At 42.7% G+C, this 26,261-nt stretch overlaps 1 protein-coding gene across 5 annotated transcripts in view; it reads right to left on the reverse strand.

Annotated features, from left to right (window-relative positions):
* Positions 1 to 126: 126 nt before the first annotated feature.
* The window catches only part of ZMIZ1 (zinc finger MIZ-type containing 1), a 346,635-nt gene continuing 320,500 nt past the window's right edge, over positions 127 to 26,261 (reverse strand). For 4 of the 5 annotated variants that reach the window (XM_065638909.1, XM_065638910.1, XM_065638908.1 and 1 more), the window contains 10 exons: positions 25,536 to 25,677; positions 21,986 to 22,196; positions 20,683 to 20,788; positions 19,959 to 20,119; positions 19,572 to 19,639; positions 16,372 to 16,440; positions 15,595 to 15,842; positions 12,411 to 12,574; positions 6,343 to 6,591; positions 127 to 2,921 (listed from right to left, as the gene is read on the reverse strand). In XM_065638909.1, the coding sequence (XP_065494981.1) occupies positions 2,814 to 2,921; positions 6,343 to 6,591; positions 12,411 to 12,574; positions 15,595 to 15,842; positions 16,372 to 16,440; positions 19,572 to 19,639; positions 19,959 to 20,119; positions 20,683 to 20,788; positions 21,986 to 22,196; positions 25,536 to 25,677 (1,526 nt within the window). In that variant the 3' untranslated portion in view covers positions 127 to 2,813. The remainder of the gene's footprint in view (positions 2,922 to 6,342; positions 6,592 to 12,410; positions 12,575 to 15,594; positions 15,843 to 16,371; positions 16,441 to 19,571; positions 19,640 to 19,958; positions 20,120 to 20,682; positions 20,789 to 21,985; positions 22,197 to 25,535; positions 25,678 to 26,261) is intronic. The other variant, XM_065638911.1, reaches the window with a different exon arrangement.

The raw sequence follows: 26,261 nt of genomic DNA on the forward strand, positions 1-26,261 counted from the left end.
AGGAATTGTGTGATAGCAGCACCACACCATGACCATGTGTTACACCAAGGTATCTTTCATATTCTGCAGAGTACCTCTACACGTTGTCAAGCCCACATAATTAAAAAAAAAAAAAAAAAAAAAAAAAAAGACGACACTTCTAAGCAGAATAAAATAAACTATAACTGTTTCCCTCCCCCACCCACCGACATCCCTCAGCATTACCGTGCCCCGTTTTCAGGGACCGGAGCAGTGACATCAATGTGGTCCCTCAGACTCGCTGCTTGCCTTGGTGCATCGTCACCTGTTCAGAGCTGCTCCCAGGCGCGCAGCTCCCCTGGGCAAACACACCACGTCTCTGCCACCACCAGCCCACAGTCACCCACAATCAGGGAACATCGGTTGGTTACTCGGGGGTTTTTTTGCCCTAGGCAATCATTTATAATTACGTTTCCACAACGAAGCTGGGCCCCGATTGTCCAGGTATTGCCTGGTGTATCGATTCATTCATCACATCAAGGGATATGAAATTTGGGCTAATTTATCAAAAGAAAATGGGGGGGGGGAAGGAAAAAAAAGAATCAACTCCCTTATTCTGTTAAAGAACCCTCAATTTTCTTTTTTAAAAAAAGGACCCATATTTTTCTTCAGACAAGGTATTTAAAAACACCAGCAAAAGTATAACCGGATCATGAAAATGTTGAATATTATCAAAGACAATACTAAAATATTCACAAAGATATTTACAATAGCAATTCTTAAAATAATTGATTTTGCATAATGAACAGCGCCTTTCTTAAAAAAACTTGAAACAGGAAAAATATAAGTGTGGGACCATCTCTACATAATACGTTTGACAGATTCAATACTCCTACTGGAAAATAAAAGAACTAAACTGCCATTTCCTTTAATATCTACAGCAAGGTGCTGCTGACTAGCATATATATATCACGACGCATGTACAGCAGTAGTGGGAAACGTTAACAAAAAGAGCAAAATAAAACAAAAACCGCAAAGAATTTACAAGTATGACTTTGGTGAGGAAAGCAAATCCAGAGTCGTAAGCACAGAGCATGCCATTTACAGCACTGCAAACTAAACACAGAGGGCTAGGAAGCTATCTAGTCAAACCGACAGGAAAAAACCAAAATTTTGCCTGGCACTTCAGTTTAAAACGTATTGTGGTGAGCAAACGGCGGGCATGTGATTGGATCTGGGATGAGGAAAAGGAGTAAGGTCAAACTTTGCTTTAGTAACAAAAAGGAACAAAACCAATAACTGTACAGTGGTCAAAAGCTGAAATGTTGCACCACAAGGGCAAAGTTGGCACACATGCACTTCTTACACAGCTACTGTACATCATTTATTAGAGAGAAAGAGAGAGACGAAGAGCACAGAAATGGGCACAGAAGCAACAGGAAGCTCATGCAGGAGCAGCAACCACACGAGAAGCACAGATCACGGGGCAAGACAGTGATTGTGGCAGCAGGGTCTCTTGGGGGCAGTAGGAATCTACCAACAGTTACTTATTCTCCTCACGCCCAAGTCCTTCGGGAGAAAAAGCTCATCCCAGCAGTTTTTAAAAAAAAAAAAAAAAGGAAACTGAAGGAAGAGAAAAGAAAAAGGCTGAATTATCTGTAGCAGTCATGAAAACGGAACGCAAAGCAAAAAAGAAGCTGTAAGGTGTCTGTCCAATGTCAATGCCCCTTCTCAAGCCGATTATTAAAAATAATTATGCAGATAGTGATGCTACGCTCCTTCCATCCTGCAGTGATTTCCTGGCTGCCTTCAACCCAGCTTGTCTGACTATGTATTGTGCAGTACAGACAGTGACACAAACGCTCGGGGCACCGAAGGCTCTGGGTAATAATCAGGAACAGTTTGGTTTGCATCCCCCCTCCCTCTCTTTTCCATTCCGTATGGCATACATGGTAAAAGATCTGTTACAGCAATCTCAACAGCTGGATGTTAATGCAGCCACCAACGGTACTGATTTGAAACCAAAACCACAAAAAAACCCCTAAACACTGCAAACATTTTTGTTTTTATTTTTCCTGGGTGCTTCCAATCTGTGTGTTTGGCCAGAGGGATCCTCTGCAAAGAGGCGACTCAGATTCCTGCGCTGGCAGAAATACCAACACCCACGGCTGCAGCCTGGAGATTCTCAGGACTCCGCCACTGAAGTCGCGTTAGCTAAACTGCTGGCTCCTTCTGACGGGCCTGTGTGTCTTCCCTATCTTTGCCACTTGACTGTAGGATTTGTGCTTTTTTTGAGCTTTGTATGTGTTTTTGTTTTTCTTTTTGTGTGTGGCCAGGACAACCACTCCAACACAAACCTGTGCTCGGAGTGGGGCAGAGGGGAAGTGGGGTGGAGGGAGATACAGTTTCAAATAAATGGAAGAACACGCATTGGAAGGACACTCTGAGACGCGTCAATTAGAGACGGTTCCATTTTGTTGCCTTTTCTTCCCTTGCCAAGATATGGTTTTGCCAAGATACTTCACACTATGTTTATCACAGAACTCTCTCTCTAGAGGATGAACAACAAATGGGGTTTCCAATAGCTGCACAACTGTCTCTGCTGCTTTGTCACATGTAGCACGGCAGACTCAGAGATTACTGCATTTAGTTAAGTTTCTGTATTTTTTTTCTCCCGTCACTTTCGCAGTCTTTGAAGCTGACAAAAGCAGTTCTGAGATGAAGAAAGCAGGGAGTGCACCACTGGATCAAGTTGTGAGTTTTTTCTTCTCTCGTGGAAAAGGAGTGTTAAGATTCCTCGCTGTGCAGCCACACACGTGTGAACAAGTGAAAGGGATGGGGGAATACATATGGTTTCAGTTGTTCTCAAAGAGAGACAGAAGGTCATCATTGCTATTGCTTGGCAAATCAGGAGGATCCAGGTACGAAAGTAGCTCATCTGGATTTGTGAGTTCTGGAAGCAGCTATAAAATATAAAGATAAAAGGAAAATTACAGATAACAGAAACACAACTGAGAAAAAAAAGGGATTAAATACCACACATTCCTGGAAACTGGATTTCATATGTATATATCCAAATAAACCAGAAGGCAGTGACACAAACCTATACCACCCAAAGATGGTACAGTATCCACTTGTTTGTGAATATCTATGTGACTCAGTTTTCACCTGTGAATCACATTAGCATCTCAATTAGGTTTTCTCAGTCCACGTCCCCATCACAGAGTTCATCAATAAACAAAGTATATTTCCTGGCCAGGGAAACTGACACAAACTTCTCCAAAAATGCTCCTTACGTATGTTAGCTTCGTATAAAACACCGAATAAAAACTTGAAACCTGCAGCAGTTTGAGTAATACATTTTTGAGCTTTAAAGGAGATCAAGGAGGACTGGTCTGACTGGCGGGGGGCAGCGCGATGGCAGCCCAAGGCTGCAGCCCTGGCCCCCCCCCGCCCCCTGGGCCACCCCTGCTGCCGCAGTGCTGGGGCAGAGCTGGAGCGCCGAACCCACCCGGGGCTAGAACTGGGCCGGAAAGGAAAGAAAAAGAGAACAAAACCAACTGAGGAGGAATATGGGGAGCGGAGTGGCAAGGCAGGGGGGTGAGTCCTTCCCCCTTCTGGGGCAGAGCCGCAGTGGTTCGAAGTACTTGTTCAACCACAGCATTACATGCAGTTCCAGACATTTTAAACAGCCAGGGGCATAACACCCTCTCCAAGAGAAGATGCACTAATCTCCACAATGTTTTAAAGTATCAAAAGGAATAGTTGTGGGGGTTTTATTTACATTTTTATTAATGCTGTGTTTCAAATAGAAAATTTAATTTTTCGAACCATCACTCAGATTCTTTTTGACCTGACAGGTAACAAGCAAATCATAACTCTTGGGCTGTGTAGCAGGCAACGTTTTCTGCTTTATTCTGCATCTTGCCATGTCCTAGTCAAAAGTAAACATGTCATATATAAAAACCACAGGGAAGAGTTTGTAAAAAACTCCCTTTATATTCAGTGTTGTGTTAAAGCAAAGACAGAAGAATATGGACTGCTTTAACGAATGTAATAGTAGATATAAGAAATTCATTTTAAGTTGTTCTATGTTTTCAAATACTATAAAACTAAAAGCTTGACTGCATCACATTTAGCACGCAAATGTTATATTTATATGCTTCTATTACTCCTGTGCAAATGCAGTTTAATCTTCTAATGTTATATGGATCAACACATTTTTCAATAACCTGAACATGAAATGCAAAAAGAAGTTTATTACTTCCTAAGCATTTTGAAAAAATGCAATGTCAAGTTGACAAAAACAGAACTTCCCAGAAGGAATGCTTTTCTTAAAATACCACCTCCTTTTATTCATGGTAAAAATGCTATTATCATAGTACTAGGCTAAAGACGTAAGGCTTTTAAATGCATTCCACCTGCTATCATAATTTTTTTGAATACCTAGTATAGAAGCCCAAAAGAAAACTGCAGCCACACCAAACGTGTAGAAAGTAAAAAATGGTTTAGTTTGCCCTACAATTTTACATCTTGATTCTTAAAAATTTAACATGGCGTCTCTGAGACTCATTCTTGTATACGGGGGATTTTTAACTTTATTTTTTCCTGGACAGGTGAAAGTTTTAAACAACATGCTCAGTGTATCTGAGTTCTGAGGGTGACCTTGGCTTGCCTTGGCCGGAGGGCCAGGCAGCACAGCCGGGCGAAGCCAGAGACCTCAGAAGGGATGTGCTGGGCTGGAGCAGAGCTCAGAGACCCGCGGGGGTGAGAACTTGGAGAAGTGCACCCTGTGCTCCTGAAGCAAACACTTGGGCGGTCTAAGCAGTCATGTGAGTCTTGTGTTTCTACTGTCTGAGGTAAAAGTGTAAGTCACCTGTATCTATACCTATACAAGGTATATCCTTTAACCCAGGTTAAACACCTTAGACTGCATCACACTGAAGTCCTAAAGAATTCACGTGACTGTGTCAGCAGGGAGAGGACCAAGTTGCCCACGGTACAGAGTCCCGTCTGGTTTGCTGTACGGGACTTCATTCGGCCTAGCTCCACAACAGAGACATCAAAAGTTAAATCCATTAAAATAATCCACTCGATCATGACTGAGCTCACAGAAGAACTATATTCCTCACACTGTACAGCACTTGCCTTCACATTTAGCTAAGATAATTTCAGCCTCCCATTAAGAATCCAGCATGCCTCCATCAGTGATAACCACGGTGCTGTGATAAATGTACTTGGCCTTTCACTGAGGAATGGGTGCCTGACCCATAACAGCACACTTTATGTTGCTGAAGTATTTGAAGAAAAAAATTACATTTTAATTTCACCCATTAATATTTCTCATCCAGGGTCCTTACGGGTTCAGACCTCTAATTGCCACATGAACTACTGTTCCCAAAGGATGTGCACGTGATCGCGGTGTGTGGAACAGCAGCAGCCCGGTTCAGAGAGACGTTGCTCCGCGGAGCACTGTTCCTGCACAGGAGCATCCATCCCTCCCCTAGCCCCTGCCCCCCTGCCGGGCCGCCTGCCCGTACGGTGCTTACGTGTGACGGGGACGACGTAAGGATACGGCAACAGTAAATACAGATACAAATCCAAGGCACAGAGGTGAACATTTCTCTCAGAAAACTACACTGTGCAGCAGCAGACTTTGGAACAGACAGAAGCTACACGCATGGGAACGTACGACTCAAACGAAAATCCAATCCTAGCGCTAAGGAATTTAAATATCGGGAGGCAGGTGGTTAACCAGAGCGATACCTCAGATAAGTCACTTCCAACTCCACTGAATGGATAGTAAGTAGACGGAAGATTACTTTTGGCCTTAAAGCTAGGTTTATCTTTGTTTAGTTGTGAGCTGCCCCCCACAGTCGCCAAGGAGACAGAAGACCCCCTTATTGTTTATTTTCCTACGTGGTGTAGCTGGGGGAAGGACTTGTGCCGCTGACGGATGGGCACAGCCTGATTTTGGCTGCAGGGGCAGTGCCACGGGGTGGGCCAGCACACACAGAACCACACGCAGCTGCGCCCTTCCTTGTGCTCGGGCACCGCCACGGCTGCAGGCTCTGGAGGAGCACACCGGAGAGCCCGCCGGCGAGGGGAAGGCAGGAGGCGGCTCCCAGCCCCGTGCCTGAAGAAACGCCTGCCTCGGTGCTAGGAAGAGGCCACATCTCGCACGCCACGCAGCTGCTCAAGCCGGAACCACTCCCGCAGCAAGCCAGGAGCGCCCTGTCACCTCGGCCGCAGCGCCCATGTACCAAAGCATGAGAGGATGGCATGTGCTGCGGAAGCGCCCCCGTCCCCCGCCCTCCCCGCCCTCCCGCCGCAATGCGAAGCAGACGCCACGGCAGGCAGATGATAGTATGACACAAGACTTACATCCAGCGAGGGCTCCGGCATGTCGGGTGCTCCCTGTCCACCAGCCTGACCCTCTAAGGCTGAGGAGGGATTAAAGGTCAGGTCACTGTGTGGATGGTTGCTAGAAGCGGCCGGGGGCGGCTGCCGGGGCTGCTGGGTAGGAGGCCCGCTGTGATGTAATGGCTGCCCTGACTGGCTGCTGGGGTGAGGGACGTGCAAACCTTGCTGCATGGAAGTATGGGACTGATCAGTGCTGCCGGGATGAGGGATCTGCGGAGGAGGAAAAAAGCAGGAAAAGAAAGTGAGGCCACAAGGTACAGTGCTCGCGGTGCCTGACTCTGAAACCACATGTCACAAAACGAAATAAATTAAACGAAAAGACACACGCGGCGACAACAACGACAACAAAAAACAACACACACACACACAAAAAGAAATTAAAAAAGCGCCACTGGAAAAGAGAACTCCATATCCCAATGCTGGAGGGAGCGTTTCGGCTTTTTGAAGGTTATCTGCAAGGGGGAGAAGAACACGTTGGATTTGTGCTGTTGGTTTGCTTCCCTGTGATGTGGGGAACTGCACCTGAGGACGCGAAATAACGAACCCCAAAGAGGAGGGAAGGAGGCCTACGGGTGCCGCTCGGCATTAGCAAGGCAGACGCTTTTGCCCTTAAAAATTCCATGAACGAATGGTGCATTTGTTGAATAGCGATCCCTATGCCATGAAACTGATTAACCGAGAAAATGGATCACTTCTGCTCAGCTCCCTTTCCTGGGCAGCTTCCTGACATCGCTGCCTGCTTGTGTTTCAGCAAAAATCGTGCAAACACCAGCCCTTCCCCGCTCATCTCCTCCTTTTCTTTGCAGAACGCAACACCCCTTTTTTAAGGGCTGAAGCTTTTCCTTGCTGATATTCATGGGTTCTGATGGTTGACAAAACCCAAGTTGGCTCAGCTCGTGAGCTCCAGAGCAGCTGGAGGTGCCACACACCTGCCGACTGCAAAGGAAAATGCATTAAAGTAAGCTAATGATCACACTTCTGTTTCATATTCATACTACAGATAAGTTCTCTAGCAAAAGCTTAGTATTTTTTATGTTTTCTGTGAGGAATAAACTACCAAACCACATACATCTTCCAAACCCTATTATGGAAGAATGGAGCAAAAGTCTTTCTCACATGACAGAGAAGCAACAAAAATGCACAAGCCCAACTCTTTGTTCTGCTGCATGTCACATTTAACGCTAGTGGATTCTCTGGGGCTTGACCTTGGTGCCATGAGAGAGAAGTGCCTGAATGCTTCAGAATCAGATGTCTCATGTTCATTTGGTATATGGAGAAGCAAAAAATGTAAACATTTTTTGAGGAATGCTACATATTGCCACAACGGGGAGCTGAAATCAAAGGACAGATACATACAACAACAGCATGAAATTTATCCAGCCAAGCCAACAGAAACCAGCAAAATGCTATGTCAGCATTGACCCTTTCATAGCACAGTAAACTGCAAGGTTATTTTAACCTATTCTTCAGTTTTGGAAAGCAAAAGGGAGGTTATTACAATACTTAATTAAAATGTTCCCACAAAAAAAAAAAAAAAAACAGAAACAAGCATTTAAAAAAATACATTTCACCACTCTTATGAAAACTGAAACCTGAATACTGATCCATTGGGACAGTCGTACTCAGCTACATGGAGGTGCTTTTCAGTACTTTGGTAGTATGAGGGACAGTGGAAATGAGCAGGATTCTATCTGCAACACCACATTTGGGCCTCTTTCCCATATGAGAGTTTAAAGTAACTGTTAAAAAGTACTGATACGCACTTTTCTCTCCTTTAGGGTCACAGTTCAACTACCTGAAAAGCATCCTGTAACATTATTGTTGGTACCTTAGGGGTAAATTTGTACAAAATCTGCCCACAGACCACACCTTTATGCAAATGAATCTCCAGCCTAAAAACTTTGCAGAAGTCCAAGCGAAAGTAGATGTCTATACAAATAGTATTGTTTCCCTCTTCATCCATTCAGGACACGTGCAACAGAAAATGTGGAAATTAAGCTTAATAATAACAAAAAAGTAAGAAGCAATTTAAGATAGGGTTGCTAAAGTGTGAAAGCAATTTCCAGAAAAACAAAGCAAAACAGGATTATCTCAAATAGCCTCTTAAATTCATCCCTGAGTGCACAAAGCAAGAGTCATACTGATATATTTATATCAATAATTATTCAAACCAAGAGGCATTCATACGTTCTCAGACGTACTTCAAAACAAACAAACAGCTAAGAAATTCCACCTTATGTTCATATACGCAATCATTTTATATATATAAATATTCAGTTGATAAAGCAGTATCTTGGGCCCTGCGACTACTATTGGATAGGGAATAATTGTTCACTGTAACACTGAGGGCTACCATCTTCTTAAACAGTCATCACGGGTTCAACACCCACCTGACTTAGGCCACAGGCTCTCCCCACCAGCCTACGTGTGAGAAAACAAAATGCTCAGGACTTAAATATTTTTCTGTTTGCACTCGTCTAACTGATGATAAGGTCACCACGGTGCAAAAATATTCTAAACAATACACTTTGTGTATGTTCAGCTTGTGTCTGCATCTCCCACCACTGTATTTTAAAAACACTAACCCACGCTATGAACGCGGGGTCTAACAAAGTTCTCTTGGCTTACATAGCAATGTAATCCAGAGTTGGTTCTGGGAGTGCAAACTTTGGCACTCTTAAAACGTTCACAGTCTATAAAACAAAAGCTTACAGCAGACACAATGACAGCTTCAGCTTAATAGCACAAACCACAACTCTTTACGAGCCCAACAGTGACCTCTAGGAGTGCCGAGATGTATAGCTGCAGAGCAACGGGGCCTCACAGCTGCAGAACAATATTCCTTTCATCTCAGGAGAAAACTGATAGTGAGAAAAAAGATCAGCAGGTTATGATTATGGTTTATATCTCTCTCCATTATTGGGGTCATAGTTTTACCAACTCATTTGCTGGGCTGCCTGGCAGCACCACTGAAGGACGCCATCCTGCCCTGCTGCAGTTCTTGGGCGCTTTTCCCATCCAAACCCTCAGGAACATCCTTGCAGACATGAAGTGAACTTCATCTGGGGACATGACATGGATCAAAGCTAAAGTTCTTTTCCTCCCACTCTGAATTAGTTTTCCATCACATCAGTACCCAGATCCAGATCACTTCATGGCTGTAATAACACTTGTGCTGGTGTGAGACAGAAGAAAAGTGAAAATAGAAACATGAGCAATGGCTTTTCACAGTGGCACCAGCTCATATCACTTCACTGTGTATGTGGAACTATGGCATAATCATCCATTGCTCAGTCATGTACTACTCCTCACACTGCCTGCAATAAGCACTAAGCTAGAGCTAGCTCTGAATTCACCTTTGTCTAAAACCTGTTTACGTGTTCTGAGAACAAACACAACGCAATTGTGGCAGCTATTTCGTAGCAGTCGTGCACTGACATAGAAGCATCTGTTCTACAATTCTCACAACACTTTACGCCAGGAAAGAGGTATTACTTCTAGCCGCCTTTCAGGTCTTGATTTTTTCGTCTTCCAGAGGAGTGGAACAGCAGTGTTGAGAGAAGGTAGTTCTGTTGATCCAGCGTTGGTTACCCAGCCCTACCTACGCTGGGCAAACACGTCTGCATTTCCTGGAGCAACCTATGGAGCATGTCTTGGCGAGATCAACTTTCTCCACCTACCATTATATACAGGGTGTTTCAAAAAGATGGACCAAATTTGAAATCACTGTATCTCTGCAACTGGGTCCATCTTTTTGAAACACCCTGTAAATCCTCATAATAAGAAAATTAGGAGCTTCCTCAGCAGCATTCAGCTCCAGTTAGAGAGGGAGGTTGGGTCCGAAAGGACCAAACATCTGATCCTGACTCATCTTGTAAACATCTAACAGTCAAAGTGAATAGTACATGAAAACAAAACACACCTTAAATATGTAAAAAGGAAAGACAGAAAGCCAGACAAGAGCACAGGCAACATCTTAAAACTTTAGTTCAATTATGCAATGTGATTTATAGTTCTTTTCGTACAGAGATGTCTGTCCAAAGACATTCAGCTACACAATTTCGGAATGTGTTAATGGCATGCATTTCTCTAAAAGCAGTAATTTTAAAGCTGCCTTTCCTGAGTGTCTGGTACAGACAAACAGTTCATTTTTGAGAGAGAAGAAAAGAAGAAGAAAAACAGAGAAAGAGAAAAGTAGAGACTTTATAATACTGAAAAAGCTGTGTGGGAGCACTAACAAGGTCAATCTAACTCCCTTGTGCCAACAGACCTGAAAACTGAGCCTCATTAGAGAAAATCAGCCATTGACATCAACTAGGTGGAACCTGTTTTAGTGCCGCTTCCCGTTCCCAAACAGTATAGCTTGCATACCATGATAGATGAGGGAGAAGTGAGGCAAAGGTTTACTTCAATCGCCAGCTATCATAAGCAAGTATCAGATTTGCTACGGCCTGGCCCACAGAACCAAAAATCTATTAACATTTCCCCAAACGCCCTCTTACAGCTCTGCAACATGCAGAGCCTTGAGCAACTTGCACCATTGCTATTGTCTATAAGCAGTCTCATCGTCTCATCTTCAGAAAACCACAAATTCTTCACTTTCATATTCAACCATTCATATCTTGCCACTTCAGAAATTTCACTGGGGCAACTACTATAGCAAAGGCGTAGCAGTTAACTGACGAACTCAAGAGGTAGGTGTCAGGTAACAGGAGGCAAAGAGTAATTCCCTGTGGCTGGATTCAAAGGAAAGGAGCTGTAAGTGGATCAGGTTGGTAGCATTTCCCCTCACTACTATATTCTAATACTGTATGGTTGGTCCTGATGCAGACAATTCAGGCTGCTCTTTAAGCTGTGTATGTGGAATTTGCCCACATAAAATTAAGTTTACAGCATGTTTTTTCTGTCCTTTATTAGCCTGTAAAGTGGTAAAGTCATTATGGTTTCTGGACTCTCCCTTTGCAGACAGTCTTGTTACTTGGGCTCTTTCCAAGTTATACTAAGAATTGTCTCTCCACTCTCTTCCCATTTCTCACCATCCTCCCTGCAAAATCCACTGCCAGCTAGAGGAGACACTGAGTAGGCTTTCGCTGAGCATCTGCTACCACATTTCCTCATTACATTTTGAAATTGTACTTTCTAGTATTCACTAAAGACATGGCACAGATGACTTGTCAAGTTAAACATCCATCCTGTGAGGTAACAGCCCCTGCCCTGTAACTTAAATGAACATAAAAGGATGTATACACACACCCCCCCCAGAATTAAAATAGATGACTAGCCATGCCTGAGAGCTAAATGGTGCTGGTAGCTTTTCTATCACCTAGCTGTTACAGTACTGCATTTTCTGGAGATATATAAAGTTCCATATATGAAACTCGGCGTTCTGAGCAAGCTGTTTTTCCAACGCACAGTTTTGCCTCTCCATTTGAGACCTGAAGGACCTCCATTTTTCAGTCTCTTACATTGATACACTCTCAGACCAGTGGCTGCATCTCTCCTTGAAATCTACAGGCTCATCCTATTCCCAACAGCTTAAAAGTGCCTTTCATGCTACTTGGGTAGAATTCCCCCTCAAAACACTTTGATGCAAATTTTGCCCTCAGGGACAAAGCCAGGGAAGATATTGTCCCTGCTTTGAAGTCAGTCGATGTCTTGCTGTAACAAGCTGTCTGCTGAAGATGGATATTCACAGATCCTGCTGGCCTAGGGAATGAAGCCTAGTTTTTTTCAGGTGTCAGAGCAAAACACAATGATTAACACAAGCACACCAAGCCAGGTTGTGTCTTTCAGATAAACAAACTTAAAATGACAATTCAAAAAGCTCATAAATGCTTCTCCAAAAACTCGAAAAGATTAGAAACTAAAAATGGCATTTTTGGCATTTCTCAGGACTACTCTATTTCACAAACTTCCAAAGTGAGGAATCCACAAAAACTAAAAGCAGTTCACAAGGCAAGGCTGTTAGCTGGATGAGAACTCCTTACCCCGACAAAGGAAAAATCTACACCTGCAGCACCATTACTTACAGATTCCTGCATGGGGTGGCTGAGAGGTTTGTCGAGAGCTGCCATGCTGCTCGGCATGTCTGGGGGATGTGACAGCTGTGGCCCATGCATGAAGTCATTCATAGACGTGCCACCAGGATTCCCGTGCGGGAAGTCGAAATTCCCATGACCTTGGTAACTGTTGCCTAAAAGAGAAACAGATGTGATATGAAATAAACTATTTGTTTCCCAACACTGATCTCACAGAGTACGGTGTAAAAGCCGTGCAGCACGGCATCCTCCCTGCCCGGCACAGGGACATCGCAACGCTGAACGTGACAACGCTCTGCTCCCCACTGCTGGGCTGAGCTGGAGGGAGAGGGAGGAAGAAGATGCACCCAGCTTTCAAATTCTGGCCGCAGTAATAACTCACGTACACGTCGTAACTAATTGAAAACTGTCAACGCTTTGAAAAACCACTGTCAAGTCACCACATAACCAAGCTGAGAAGTGAAAGGAATATTAGATTCCATGGAATATTCACATCTGGAAGCATCTCAGTGCAACTGAGACTGACTGCCCAAGTCCAAAACGATTTATGTGACAGATGTGTTATTTATGTCTACACTTGTACACACTCAGTAAGACTGTAGTATTGCTTGAGTTTCTGATGAAGCTAATTGACGGAACTGTACCAGGAAGATGTCACAGTACCAGTTCATAGCACAGCATCTATTTTACCTCTTCTTCTCCAGTATAAACACGCAGCTTCCATTGAAATAGCGCAGAAGAGGCCTTCACATCTAATCAGGGTTTGTGATGTAATTCTGCTTGCTGCCACAAAACCCAGTAGAATTCACTTGATTGTCTGCAAATCCAACATCAATTTTCCCCTCTCGCATCTACTCTTCTCATTTTCAGAGTTACAAACTGGCTGCCTTTAGCCTGTGTTTCAGCATGTGCATATGCATGCTCGTAATGGAAAAACTAGTGAATTTATTAAATCTACTTAATTTCAGCCTGAAACTATGTTGTCCAAATTTCACACCAATTCAGAATAAATGATCTGCATTTACCCCAATACATCTCCCATCTAGCAAGAAGCCTGGAGTCCCCTGCTGATCTGCAGAACAAATACTATAAGGCCACCATTGGTATGCTTTGATCCATCTCACCTCAGCCCAGTGATCCTCACTTGAATTCTAAAGCAAGCATGTATCCCAATACAGGGATTTTACTCTCCATATTTTTTTCTGGCCAGATCTTTCTGTTAACATTTCCAACTGAGATACCAACTCTGCTGTCTTACTTGCTACAAACAGCAAAAATTGAACTAAAGCCACCCAGCTATTTTGTATAAGCAACTGAACTGGATGATATTGAGCTCTGAAATAATAGAATAGCTTTGAGCTTGCAGGGAGAGCCTGCAGCTCGTCAGCTGAAGTACAGCAGCTTTAAATGTTCAAGTCAAGAAGGGAGTTTGACAAACTGAAGTAGCTGCATCATTTGGTCTTTAGCAGAGCTTCACAAGCAGAAGTTTAATCTCAGAGGAATAGAAGGCATTAGCCATGTAAGAGTGTTTCTCAAAGAAGTCAGGACTTTGATCTATCATGTAAATACTGCAGAGCCTTACTAATTCTCATTTTGTTAATCTGCAGACTGGATGAGTCTCACAGAATACAGCTGGTCTTGCTTCTCCAGAAAGATTTAACAGCAAGGAGCTGGAATAAGGTCTTGTATTACTGAGTACTTATTATATTTGCAAATTAAACTTCAGTATGCTTCCCGTCAAACCCAAATAAACAAACATAAACCACAGAAGTACTACTACTATGCTGTAGAGTACTGTTAATCAGAGGACATCACCCAATTTTAAACACCAAGTTTCAGGGCACATATTGATGGAGAATGAAGATGCATGACCAGGGAGTTACAGCCATGCAGTGCTATGCCCTTCTCTGGGGCAAGAGCTGTGCCACATGCCGAGGGACAGACCCATAAAGACATTGAGGACAATCTGGTGCTCGGCACTGATATGCCTATAGCAGGGGAAACAGGAGAGCGTGGGTTTCACCTGCCAGTGATGAGTCAGGGCTCCAAGAAACAATGACTACCCCTGCTGCAGGATCCACAGAGGAAGGCGGGGAAATAACAGCCTAGGCAGCAATCGTTACACAAACCCTAAACCCCACTTGATGTGACTACCCTGTCCGTTCCTGATTGCGAGCTAGAAAGATGATTAAGAATAGATGGCTCTGTTCTCAAGCTGTGACTGCACTTCACTCCTGCTAAATGAATGAAAAATTTGTGATTCAGTGCTCTTGGCATTGTTATAGTAATCATTCATCTGTTTGGAAACCTAAAAAGTTTTATTGTCTGTCATCAGTTTTGCAGTCACTGGAGCAAATTAACCATCTTCTGCATGAAATCTATATTTTTCTTCAAACGCCTGCAAAAAGCACATATATCACCCGGTAATCAATTTGGGGATTCTGATGGTGTGAACAGCTGGTCTTTTCCCAGAGCTGAACTGAGTCATATCCTATTACTTGCAAAAGCAACAGTCTCTGGTTTCATATTTTCGGAATTGTCACCATAATTGAGTTATTCACAATGTACCAGTTATTTGAAAAACCTATCTCCACTGCCTGTATTTAGTTCCCCATTTATCAATCTGGCAGCACATGGGTAGAGGAACTCAAAAGTAACTTTCTAGTGCAAAGGTGTTTGCAAAGCATTTAAAAGCTCTTTAAAAGTCATCCACTTTCTGGGTGGCCTAGCAAAGGTCACCCGCCTGGCCACAAATTAAACTTAGTGGCCCAAGTAGTAGGGTTAATGGGTAAGGTTCTCTAGTTTGTAACTTCTGTAGCATTAGGAGCCTTCACTTGAACGAGAATGGAACAGAAGGAAAATGGACAGAAAAAAGGAGGAAAGATGTATATTGTGGCAGGCCATAAACACGTAAGGTAACACACGATCTTTGTTGAATCAGGGAGGGCTACACGGCAATAAACATGACAACCACCAATTTATTAAAATACGTTTTCCTCTAAACAGATGAATCTTAAATGAAAAGATTGATGCAGAATTTCAGAATTGCAGCCATATAATTTGCCTTCCTTTTGCATCTCTCTGAGAAGATGCACTGACATACCTGAATCACAAAGCTGACTGAAACACTGACTTTTAGAGTGACCACCCGGGTGCACGAAGTTGTAAAACTAACCTTGGTTACCATATTCAGTGGAGTTGTTGCCTCCTGGAGGAGGGGGTAGGGATGGGTAAGGTGATGGGCCAGGACCCAAAGCTGCAATCATCTCCATCACGTTTGGCATGATCATCTGGCTTGGACTCATGGTCTTAAATCTTTTTGAGGGAATGCCATCTGGGTCATCTTTGATGTGAATATCTGACTTTATAGGGACCGGCCTCCAACTGCAAGTTGGATCAATGGTAACTTCTTCAAACTCTGAGCTGTAAAATAACGTGAAAATTTTAGCACATTAGCTATTTGTGGTTTTTTTAATCAATTCTGACGAAGTTTCCATAAGAATCTGCATGGTAACAAGCGTTCTGAAATGCTCTACTATAATACAACGTCAAGATCTTTCACTTCTCAAGTACGTGCCAAAAGCAAGTTTTAAAAAAGGCAACTGTGAGAGAACAGTTCTGTGTTTATCCAGACAATGAAATCCAAACATATCTGTGCAGTCTACCATATGTGAATCTGAGGGACTATTTGTAAATACGAGAAAGCATTTCAACCTCCATTCTCACTCTTCCCTCTGCCTCACTGGTGAGGCCTTTGAGAGATAACCCAAAACAAGACCCATGAAACAGATCGACGCCGATTCACTGTATCACCAGCTCACCCAAGGAGCCATGAAATATAACATTCCAGTTCAATTGCCAAGACCTACTTTGGCATGACTATCTCAGTACTCATTAACATATCTCCTAGTTGCTTAGTCTTGGATATGAGAAATGAGTTAAGTTCACTTACTTTTGTATAGCGTTCAGAATACCCCACATATACTGGTCAACCTCCAAGCCCTCCAGCAGAGCGGTTTTACTAAAAAGGAAAAAAAAAAAAACCACCACAAACAACCTCATGTTAGAAAATTGCTACACATGTGTAGAAGGGCGATGAAAGCTGGACAGGCTAGTGATGAAACCTGCAGACTGGAATCCACCAATTTACTATGTGTAACACATAATTTAGGAATGATTTGGAAGAAGCAGTTTTAGTTCTACATCTGCATTACCAAGGTAATAGTATTTACATCAAATAGGAGACAAACATACATCTACTTTTGTGTGTCCACAAGTTGTTTAAATATTTTTTTCGTGAAATATATTGTGAATTTAAAGGCTTTTCAAACATAGCAGATCTCACCTGTGAACATCGGCTAGCATTTAGCACTACTTCTTTTCAAACTGGATGGGGTTTCTTTGAGCTACACAGCAACATGGCTTCAAAGTAGCTAAGTAGTATAGCTATTTTACTCAAGCTCAGCACAGTCAGGGACAGAAAAAAACAAAAATGTAAATGATTTAGTTACGTAGACATTTAGATCTGAATGCAGCTACTCACAGAGAAACAGGATAAAAATGTAGGCTTAGATGAATGAATACATACACAAAGAAACAAAACATCCAATTCTTGTGATATCTTTAGCCTAACTTAGTAAAGATTCAGGTAGTTCAGAGAAAGCACCTGCGCCTTAGGATACATATCAATCATGGACAGTAATCGAAACAAGCTCGTCTCAAGCCTGCAATGTCCACAGAGGCAGACAGAATGGATAATCTCCACTCCTGCTTATACCAAACACCAGCTGGCACAGCAGGCATTGAACTGGAGACTTGCAGAGATAAAGCACCAGCTGCTTGAGCTGAGCAGCCCGGGCTCCTCAGCTGAGGCTGGAAGAAGCTTGTAACCCTGTGGACTGAGCACAGTAGGTTACAGACACCGACCTGGCCTGCAGATGTTCTGCGATTCTCGCTGCCCAGTTAAACGTAAGAATGGGCATTCTGCAACTACTTCAAAGCTTTTTTTCCTATTTCCTCTGCGGCATACTAGCTCTCTGGTCAAAACATAAGGTGGAAAGTATGGCAAGGTACCCGTCTTTTCCTTTAAGCAATCACTCCAAAATTCTGCTCCTCTGAAATCTTCTACCTTTTTAAAAAACCAGCCTTATTCTGGGCTAGAATTCTTCCCGCTTTCTGCTCGCACTTTAATTTGAACTTGATGTTGACTTTGACCTTGGAGGAACCAACTTCATTTCCTACCTAATTACTGGGAAATGTTAAAGTCTCCAAACTTTCCCTGCTCCTTGAACACTGCCACTAACTACATACCTATGTGACTCAAAGCACAGTGCCTGAGACAGTTATTTGGCATCTGTACTTCATGTTAAGCTGCATGTTGAACACTGTAGTATCCTCATGTAGGCTGGCACAAAACGAATTGCGGTTTTTGCACTGTTGAAATTTGCCGTTTGATATTGGAATACGTTCTTAAATAAATGTGGTTATGTTATACATCATTTCAATGCGCTTTTCTCGCTTTTTTTTTTTTTTTTGCTGCTGGCTTATTACTTGCTGTTTATTTTGTATTTATTTTAGGCTATGGAAATTATGTTAGACAAAAAGCAAATTCAAGCAATTTTCTTATTTTGAGTTCAAAATGGGTCGTAAAGCAGCAGAGACAACTTGCGACATCAACAACACATTCGGCCCAGGAATTGCTGACGAATGTGCAGTGCAGTGGTGGGTCAAGAAGTTTCGCAAAGGAGACAAGAGCCTTGAAGATGAGGAGTGTAGTGGCCGTCATCGCTAGTTGACAATGACCAACTGAGAGCAATCATCAAAGCTGATCATCTTACAACTGCACAAGAAGTTGCCAAAGAACTCAACGTCGACTATTCTACAGTCGTTCGGCATTTGAAGCAAATTGGAAAAGTGAAAAAGCTCGGTAAGTGGGTGCCTCATGAGCTGACTGGAGATCAAAGAAATTGTCGTTTTGAAGTGTCACCTTCTCTTCTTCTACACAACAATGAACCATTTCTCGATCAGATTGTGACGTGCGATGAAAAGTGGATTTTATATGAGAACCAGCAACAACCAGCTCAGCGGATGGACCGAGAAGAACCTCCAAAACACTTCCCAAAGCCAAACTTGCACCAAAAAAGGTCAAGGTCACTGTTTCGTGGTCTGCCACCGCTCTGATCCACTCCAGCTTTCTGAATTCTGGCAAAGCCATTCCAACTGAGACGTCTGCTCAGCAAATCAATGAGATTCACCAAAAACTGCAGCGCCTGCAGGCGGCATCAGTCACCAGAAAGGGCCCAATTTTTCTCCATGACATTGCCCGACCGCATGTCACACAACCAACGCTTCAAAAGTGGAACGAATTGGGCTATGAAGTTTTGCCTCACTCGCCGTATTCACCCGTCCTCTCGCCAACCGACTGTCACTTCTTCAAGCATCTTGACAACTTTTTGCAGGGAAAATTCTTCCACAACCAGCAGGATGCAGAAAATGGTTTGCTAGAGTTCATGGAATCCCAAAGCACAGATTTTTATGCTACAGGAATAAACAAACTTACTTCTTGTTGGCAAAAATGTGTTGACTGTAAAGGTTCCTATTTTGATTAATAAAGATGTGTCTGAGCCTAGATATAATGATTTACAATTCATGGTCCAAACCCGCAATTACTTTTGCATCAATCTACTATTTTGAAGTTTAGTAATTTGGGCATTACATTAAAATGATACAAAAATAAGTCTAGAATAGACTATCCATTGTTTTGCCATGGCATATTCTTGCCTGGTAGTTGCTTATACTTCACAATCCAGGGGAAGAAAAACTCCCAGTTCATTCATTTATGTAGATATCTGTCTATCAATAAATATTTGAGCTTTTTTTGAACTCTACACAACCCATGGATAGCCTGTAATAAGAGCTCGCACATTACATATTTTGTGAGAAAATATCTTATCTGTTTTTAAATTTCTAATAATCTATGGTGTTCCCTCAATTTATGAAACATTGCAAGAATTCTCACTGGACTTTATGCTGTTACGTGAATGTAATATATACACCTTATTTCCTAGCACTTCGTTTTTCTCCCCTCTATGACCTTAAATATAATCTGAACTTGGTCAACGACTGCATTTCATGTAGTATGGTTGCACTTACTTGCATACCGGACACCTCCAGGTTCCTCTTTCACAGTTCAGTTGCAAGTAAGATTCCAGATCAAAGCACTAGGTATCAGAAAGAAACAAAGAAACAAAAAAAAAAAAAAAGAAAAAAAAGAAAAAAGAAAAAAAGAAAGAGGAAATCAAAGGAAAATACTGTATTAACTGAATCAGTGGGACAAAAGTGAAACTGCCACAAAAACAAGACTACTAGCACTGAATACTAGACCAAATAGCTTACTTTCTCCCTCTACATTAAATGTAAACATATAGTTGATTATTTAGATTGAAAGATACAGAGAAATCCCATTTCATTAGGTTCTCTCACACGATAACCAAGCTAAAGGTACTGTAAAATACTGCCAGGCCACTGGTGTCTACTCACTTGTACATGCTTGCAATCGTGACCCCTTGCTGGGAGCTGAATCCGCCGGAATGTGATCGGACACTTCAGAGACACTTTAATCGCAGTTTGCTCTACTCCATCTTCCCCATTTAGTGTCGCGTTGCCAGAGGAAGCTGCTACGCTACTGAAGTTCCTCTTGACTGTTTATGAAGAAGGCACGTGTATGTGTGAGAAAACACAAGTGTACTGTAAATGCTAACGCAGACATCTGAAAGACTGACACTTCAACCTTTAAAGGTCAATTTAATGGACAATTTATCCACATCAGTGTATTCTGTGCAATTTAGAACATGCTCCTGAACAGACAAATCACCACACACATGCATATCAGCTACACTCTCCACCAAACAAATTGCCATACAAACACTTAGAGCAGCCCAAAATAAAGAAAGAATAATCTTTCTACACAGGACTTTAAGTCAAAAACAAACATGAGGGAAAAGCCACAGGGATTTTCTCCTGGAATGGGAGAGTCCTTGTTGGGAACTAAGCTCGTGTCCTTGGTACTTTCTTATCCCCACCCAAATAGCTCTCAACATTTGAGAATACCCAGGATTTAATCTATGCACATGATGTTCTGGAAATTCCTGACAAGCGCAGCTTAAAGTTTGCAATAAGCAAGTCGACCTTAGCTAGAAATAGCTTATCACAACTGAACATAGGCATTCTGGAAAGTCATCACCCGCGTGAAATGAAAACTCACTCTTAGTGATACAATGTTCTGCTGGGAGGAGGCGTTTCTTTAGTAGACCTTGAAGTACGGAGCGAACTGATGGCCGGTGTACCAACTGCAACACGAACAAGTGTGACTGAAAGAAAACACATTTTGTTACCAAGAGAAGCAAAGGCACACGGTAAATACACTGCAGAACAGAGCTGCATCCTTCCCTTGCACACGTGGCTTCCGTAAGAGCCCGATGCTAAAATACAAAAGCTGTTCTGCTCTGCTGCACACATGTGCTCCCTCAGGGACGTCTGCACACTGCGCAGTGTGTTGTTCCATGCTCCAGGAGCATAACGTATACAAGTGCTTTCAAAAAAGCAAAGATTTCCTGCATTTTCTCCCTCCTTACTATTCAGAACACATAGGGCTGATGCATTCATCTCTGACATCAGGGTTTATTTTTAAAACCCTGGATTCTTTGACACAGTCTAGCCTACCTGCCTGCCCTCAGACTACGTTGCGAGTTGCAAAAATGATTTGCTACTGATGTTTCTGGAACCAACTGAATCTTCTTCCCCAACACAGAACTCATTGTGGATTCTTGGGATGCTGCCCCTGCTCTTAGCCACCAGATAAATGACATTATGTGAAGAAACATCAGCGTGAAGTAAAGCAAAATGGGTGGATGGCTTCTTGTCGAAGTGTCTCACACTGACCTTGGGAGAGGTAGTAGCTTGTTTGCTTGTCAGTGACAGCGGAACAGTCAAAAGCTCAGACTGTATGTGTGCAACAGTCTGCATTAAAAATACAGTACCTGTCCCTGAACCTCGTCCTAAACCATGGAAAAGGAGAAACGGGAAACTTGCATTATGGAATATGAGTCTTTAATCTGAAAAGCTACCTGAAAAATAATCACCACCACCAGTGATTACAGTGTTGATGTTCTCAGGTCAACCCAAACACAGTTTAATGTCCTAAGTAAACAAAATTAGTACCAGGCAACAGTCTGTATCACAATAATCTACTTCTACATTAACACACTGTAGCCACCTTGTTACAGAGGCACAAGTGAAATAGGTAGGAGATCAAACTCCCTTCCTCCCCTAGACCACAAGCCTTTTCAGAGACATCGGACGGACACCACTACATTCTGCAATAATTCAGCAGCAAATATTTCCATATTAGCACTCTGACTGTGTCAACATCATCAAACAAGCAGCTTATCAGAAAAATGCATGGAAAAAATGAGAGTAAGGCTCTTTCAGCTAAGGCAACATTTGCAAACTGTGCTAAATAGCAAACTCAGCATCAGCAGCTGCAGCCGCGAGCTCAGCATACTTACACAACAACATGCTGTGACTGTAATTTGAATCGTGTTTCTTCCTGGCTGGCAGACGTGCTTTAGGTGCAGAGGTTTATGAGATGTCTTGTTGTCACCACGCTCGATGGTAAGTGGGGTTGCATTAACGCTGACCTGGACTGACGCTGGCCAGTTTGTGTTCATTTGTCTGTCTTCGTGGTGATAGCACTTGAACTGTAATTCCAAGTCAGACCTGTACAATAACCAACAAATCTTCCTTTAACTTTGCTTCACATTGCAGGGGGAGGTTGTTTGATGCTAGGAACGCTTTTTATCAGTCAGATTATTTTTCTAGAATTACTGCCAGGAAAGGATATAACACACTTTCTTCATAAAAGCCTTAACGAAAGCAAGTCATGATGAATTAATGATGCAAGCATGCTACGAAGTTGTTAACATTTTATGCCTATAAAGGACTTTCCAATGGAACATCTCAAACCACTTTGCAGAACTAGACCACGGAATGATCCTGCAGAAAGAAAAATGTTAACACCAGGTAGGTCCTTCCTGTGTGCTAAGAGTTAAGAACAAGAAAGTGATGTGCTGCAGTGGGTTGCGCTTCAAGTCTGGATTCTTCACTACTTCGGAGCATTTAAGAGAGCATTTGAATGAACACTTGTCAGACAAAATACAGGTACAGCTAGTCTTGCCTCGGAACAAGTAAATCAACTAAGATAAAATGACCCCTGTGTCTCACGTCCTGTGTTTGTGTGATTCCAGATTAACACAGTGGTGGACTAAATCTACCCAATTTAGACCTTCGTTGAGAGCATGTATTCCTCCCACCTCTCCAATAACAACTTCCACACACTATTTTGCTCCTCAAGAATTAGTTTTATAACATCTCTAAAAAAGGAAAAGGCTGAGATTAAGTTAATCACAAATAAAGTGGGCAGAGACGATGACTTCAGTTTCATACATGGATGTTAACCTTGTGTTAGGAATGAGTAATTTGAAGAAGAGATTTAAAAGAAAATGAAGAACTAAACTGAAATGTCAGGATTCTGCTGTTTATGACAGCAAAAGATAGCTGAATGTTTATCTTTCATGCTTGAAAATCTAGGCGCTCATTTCTTCATCTTGCCTAAAGGAAGATATCTTTGTAAGATCCATGAGGAACAGCTCATTCAGGAGATCGTCACTCTAACTGCCATTTTCCTTATCCAAACCCAGAGATCTCAATTCTGACTTAACGTCGCCTTTTCTGGATTTCAAAACATCAAGATTTAGCAGTGGATAAAAGCATGGGTTTTGACAAAAATTAAAGGTATAGAATACAAATTACCCAACCTTCCAACAGAATCCATCTATATAAAGCCTTTCCAGGCTTTTTTCCCCAATATTTTATTGAAAATTTTTTTGAAAGCTCTCTCTGCAAGGTCCACTGGAGATTCTCCCCTCATGTGAAAAGACCACAGCCACCCAAACCCAGAGGGATGCAAGGCTTGGTACCTCTGACATAAAACCCAAGCAGATTAAGTGTGTTGCTGAGGACAATGAGCCTGCTGAATGTCACAGAGCGGTGACAGCTCAGGAGACCCTCGTGTCCTCAGCATGCAGTGTCTCCACCGTGGGATGCTATTAATAACTAGGCAGTGCTAAGACTGAACCAGCTTCAAGGCGACATTTTCCCTGTCTTCAACCTTTCTGTTTCTCGTAACCGTGAAAAGTTCCCAGTGGGGAGAAAAACAGTTGCATTGCTGTTCATTATGTGTGTACATGTGAGAGGTTTTGCTGAGAATTTTAACTGGCAAGGAAGTATTACGAATTGGCTCGATTCCACCATTCTCTATAAAACCGAAATCCATCCACACATGTGACTAATTCATTTTTCTGGAATCCATCCAGCCCTGAGTTAAACGCGAAATGACTTCATTACAGGACCATCCCTTCTCCCCACTATTAACAGGCTTTTCAAAACAGCAGACCTGAGCATAGTTTACCTATGAGTCTTCATTAAAATAAGTTTAAATAAAGGCTATGTGTTTGGTGAGCTAAGGAAGAAAGAAAGAACAGATATTAAGAAACAGCTTCATGCCTCAGTGCAGCACTATAAATCTACTCAATGAGCCAGCACAATCCCCAGCAGTGATTACTTATTAATAAGAACCGGCAAATAACTGCCAAAACTCCCTCTGCTGTGAGTACTCCACGATAATGAAATGCAAGTAAGCAATAACTGACCTCAAAGTTAGGTGTTAATTATTGGATGTGGTCTGCCTGCAGTCGCCCTCCCTTCCAACCCCCAGGCTGCCTCAGGGCAGGGGGCACCGCGGCAGCAAGGGTTCCTGCATCCCGCGTCAAGACGGAGCTTCAGATAGCCTGTCCCTGGGGCGGGGGGTTGAGGACTCCTCTCTGCCCACCTCATGCCCTCCACACCATGAAAACAGAAGTCTCAAGTGGATTCCAGTGAACGGGAAGATGATCCTCACAGGGGAAAAAAGCTGAAGCTACAGGCTATCACTCCCATCGAGGCCAGGGAGTATGTGCTCCAGGCTCGGGAAAAAACGGCGAGTGAGGCAGGCATAATGGAAAATGTGCTTAAGATGCTGCATTTTACCATCTCAGCTGCTATACCTGTGGAACAACCTTCATTAAAGATCCTGAGCAACTAACCAGTCTCCACAGTGCACAGAAACAGGCTCAAACAGTGTAATCAGCAGCCAGGATAAAAACTGAGATGCTTTCAGAGAAAAACAGAAGACGACGACAAAATTATTCTGTGGTATTTTAAAACATACGAATAAAAAAATGAAGGCTCTGATTTTCATTTGTTCTAAAGCCCTTCCATGAGGATGGTAGAATCAAGACATAAGCTGGAATCACTTATGCAGATTAAATGCAGGAAAGTACCACCTAGGAAAACCGTTCCTCTGTGCTAGAAAGTAGCACTCACTGTAAGTGAAGAACTAAGAGCTTTTGTATGTGTAAAGCCATTCTCTGATATTTCTGACCTGTCCTTACTTGTAGAGTCACATGAATGGAAGAATTTAGGAAGTTAGTTTCTAAAGTTTGGAGGGTTTAAGCACTTGTCTTTCCAAATTATTTTACCCAGCTTCTAAATCAGGTCCTTCATTAGTGTGTTATTTTTCATTACCAGATACTCTGCATAATTTAATTTAAGCGTAAACTGTAACAGCCCTGCATAGTTACCCCTGCAACTACCATTTCACAGGCCACGAAGCACCTAGGACTTCCGAGTCTCCCAAACGGAAGTTTGTACTTGTGTTGGCTGTGCATGTCCCACAGCCGTTCCTCACAGAGCAGAAAGGATGAACAGCTGCAGTGATTTTTCCGACACTGCACGCTGTATGCTATCAGTAAGGAGACGCAATGCAGATCAGGAACCATTTTAGAACATGTTGTGTCTGGGAAGTGACAGGTGACAGTATCTGTGAGTTTAAAGGACATTTTTCCTATCTAGGCCACAACTTTTACAGTAAAATTCATTGCGAACCTAAATGAAGTTTATCTGGCCTGCCACTCCTCCATCGCTGAGCGCAAGACTAGCTGGCAGCGGGGCTGAGCTTACCTCCACATCAGCGTCTGATGAACAGTCGGCCGTAAGTGAAAGACGTGGTTACTGACGGCCAGGTTGTGCTCCAGCCGGAAGGGCTCCAGTACAACACCGTCCCTCACGGGAAATGTCAGACGCAGCTCGTCATTGTGGTTGGCTGGGATCGAAGAGGGAGAGAAAGTGTGAACTTTCCCTTTAGCATCTGCAGTGCAATAATAATGTGCGTATTTATACAGAATCGCAACAAACGGCACAGTGATTTGCTACGGGCTCTAACTTAGCAGGTTCATACACACAAAAAGGAAAATCACAAGTATCTACACCATCTAACTGATACAAGCTCAAACTGATAGTGACGGCAAACCAAAGTCTTCTGTTCTCCCACACTTAACATTAGGATCTCAGCATTCCAGCCACAAAATAAAACCAGGCACAGCAAGAATTCCTCCTTTTTATTACTGGATAGGTTCTGTGTACAGGCTTACTCTATGGGCAGAAGACTGACAACAAATCTCTTAATTACTGCAAACTGTGATAATGCTTATTTCCCCTGCTTTGAACTGAGATTAACATTAGCCAATTAGTTCCAATAGTTTCACCAGCTGAAACTATCCAATGACCAAAGACACTGGTATTAAATTACTATCTGATCTCATAAAATGCGGTTTTGTGATAACTTGTCTTTAAATGCTGTGTTCTTGCCAAATAATACTGCAGGCCACCTCCTTCTACTTCTTTTTT

This window comes from Caloenas nicobarica, chromosome 7 (genome assembly GCF_036013445.1).
Source record: "Caloenas nicobarica isolate bCalNic1 chromosome 7, bCalNic1.hap1, whole genome shotgun sequence".
In the NCBI taxonomy this organism is placed as follows: Eukaryota; Metazoa; Chordata; class Aves; order Columbiformes; family Columbidae; genus Caloenas; species Caloenas nicobarica.